Here is a 1,761-nt window from a genome sequence, read left to right on the forward strand (position 1 = left end):
GTAATCAGGCATTGGAACAGCCTACCCAGAGAGGTGGTGGATTCACCATCCCTGGAGGTTTTTAAGCAGAGATTGGATGTGGCCCTTAGTGCCATGATATAGTAATTGGAGTTGGATCAGGGGTTGGACTTGATGATCTTGGAGGTCTTTTCCAACCCAATCTATTCTATGATTCTATGATTCTATGATAAGCCTTGCTCTTTTGAAACCCCCCAAGAAGGCTGCTCTCCAGCCTCATCAGCGTAATGCCCTCCTTGCTGGGCTAAAGAGAACTCCCAGGACTTGAGCCAGTATTTGAAGAATAAAAGATTTAGCTTCACTTAGCCAGCAATGAGACATCTTTATCAAGTAAGCCTGCTGCTTCCTATGCAGTTAGCCCCTGGCCACAAGAAACCCTTGATCTGTGAGCTCTCACCCTGCGTTGTTTCAGAGTCCCTTGGCAACCCCAAAAGCACTGTTGCAGAATCAGGGCTGCAAGAGGCCTCCAACTGGGCAGTTAGGGAGGAGAAGAACAGAAATAAAATGTAGATTATCCCCTAGATTTGGGAATGATTCCAAGAGAGGAATACAGGCCCCCAGTAAGAAAAATGCCTTGATGGGAGAGACAGGTGAGCATCTCTAGTTCAGGAAGGATGTGATGCACTCAACTACAGCTTTCAGACAAGGATTCTGGAACATTTCAGCAGCCAGGGCTGCCATCTGTGCCCAGTATGCCCTGTCCTCTGTCCCATGCATTTCCAGGAGATAGGTACTTACATACATGAATGGAAAGCAGGTGACTGTACATACCTCCAGAACTCTTCCTGCTATTTTCAGCCTATGGAGAAAGACAGATTCTCTCATTAGAACACAAAGCACATCTGACTCGCACCTTCCCAAAACACACTAAGGCCAGAGGCATCTCATAAAGAATAGGACAGCCCTCCTCCTGCTCTTTGGGAATTGGCATATGAAATGCAGGGAAACCACAGGAATATTTCCAGCTTTAGAGACAGCAGTGAACACAGCCCCTCTAAGCACTGGCCGTGCAGAGCCTTTAGCTCCTGATATCACTCCTATCCCTCCTATCTTACAACAGAGGGGACAGGGCATACACTTTGGAGATGACATTCTTGCCTTCAGGGCTTATAACACTCACCATGGCAGTGTGTCCCAGCCTTCCCGTGACCCAGCAACTCGGTTTATGGCTTGTTCCAATGACCAGTGGGGCAGGACGGAGCCCCCGGGGTCAGGATGGAGCCCGCCGGTCCCGCGGCGGGGAGCTCCCACCGCCTCCGCCGCAGGTGGTGGTGCCACACAAGGTTCCTTGCGCATGTTCCCGGAGTTCCAGGTTGCCATGGCGATGACGCTGCCGCTCCCAGAGTATCATCAGAGACGCCTCCACAGCCCCAGCGCCACGGGCTCTTCCCTCGCCCCGGGACTATCCTCCCTCCCTGAGCTCGGGGAAATATCCCCAACCCTACTCCATGCAGTAAACCACGATCTGGCTCTCATCCTTGGTACCCCTTGGTGTGTGTGGTGGGCCTTCCTGTAGCCCATAACCTCACACTGCAAGTGGGACCCACAGACAAAGCCTCCAAGAGCATCCCTGCCTGAACAAGGGGACATCCAGGAAGCAGGAGCAGATAAGGAGAGGATGGGCACACCAGTGAGCCAGAGCCTGGCTCCTCCCATGCAGAGATGGGGTGGGAGAGGGACTACCCCAGTGGTCTGAGGATGTTGTCCATGAACATGAGACAAGCTGTAAGGATACATCTGTCC

At 52.1% G+C, this 1,761-nt stretch overlaps 1 protein-coding gene across 1 annotated transcript in view; it reads right to left on the reverse strand.

Annotated features, from left to right (window-relative positions):
- LOC114064168 (fas-binding factor 1 homolog) overlaps positions 1-1,333 on the reverse strand; it is a 12,358-nt gene extending 11,025 nt beyond the window's left edge. The window contains exons 1-2 of the mRNA XM_027896968.1: positions 1,139-1,333; positions 790-817 (exon numbers count right to left, since the gene is read on the reverse strand). Coding sequence (XP_027752769.1) covers positions 790-817; positions 1,139-1,141 — 31 coding nt within the window. The 5' untranslated portion in view covers positions 1,142-1,333. The remainder of the gene's footprint in view (positions 1-789; positions 818-1,138) is intronic.
- Positions 1,334-1,761: the final 428 nt, after the last annotated feature.

Source organism: Empidonax traillii, unplaced genomic scaffold (assembly GCF_003031625.1).
Source record: "Empidonax traillii isolate 1590-97213 ecotype Southwest subspecies unplaced genomic scaffold, ASM303162v1 scaffold18:size2335232, whole genome shotgun sequence".
Taxonomy (NCBI): Eukaryota; Metazoa; Chordata; class Aves; order Passeriformes; family Tyrannidae; genus Empidonax; species Empidonax traillii.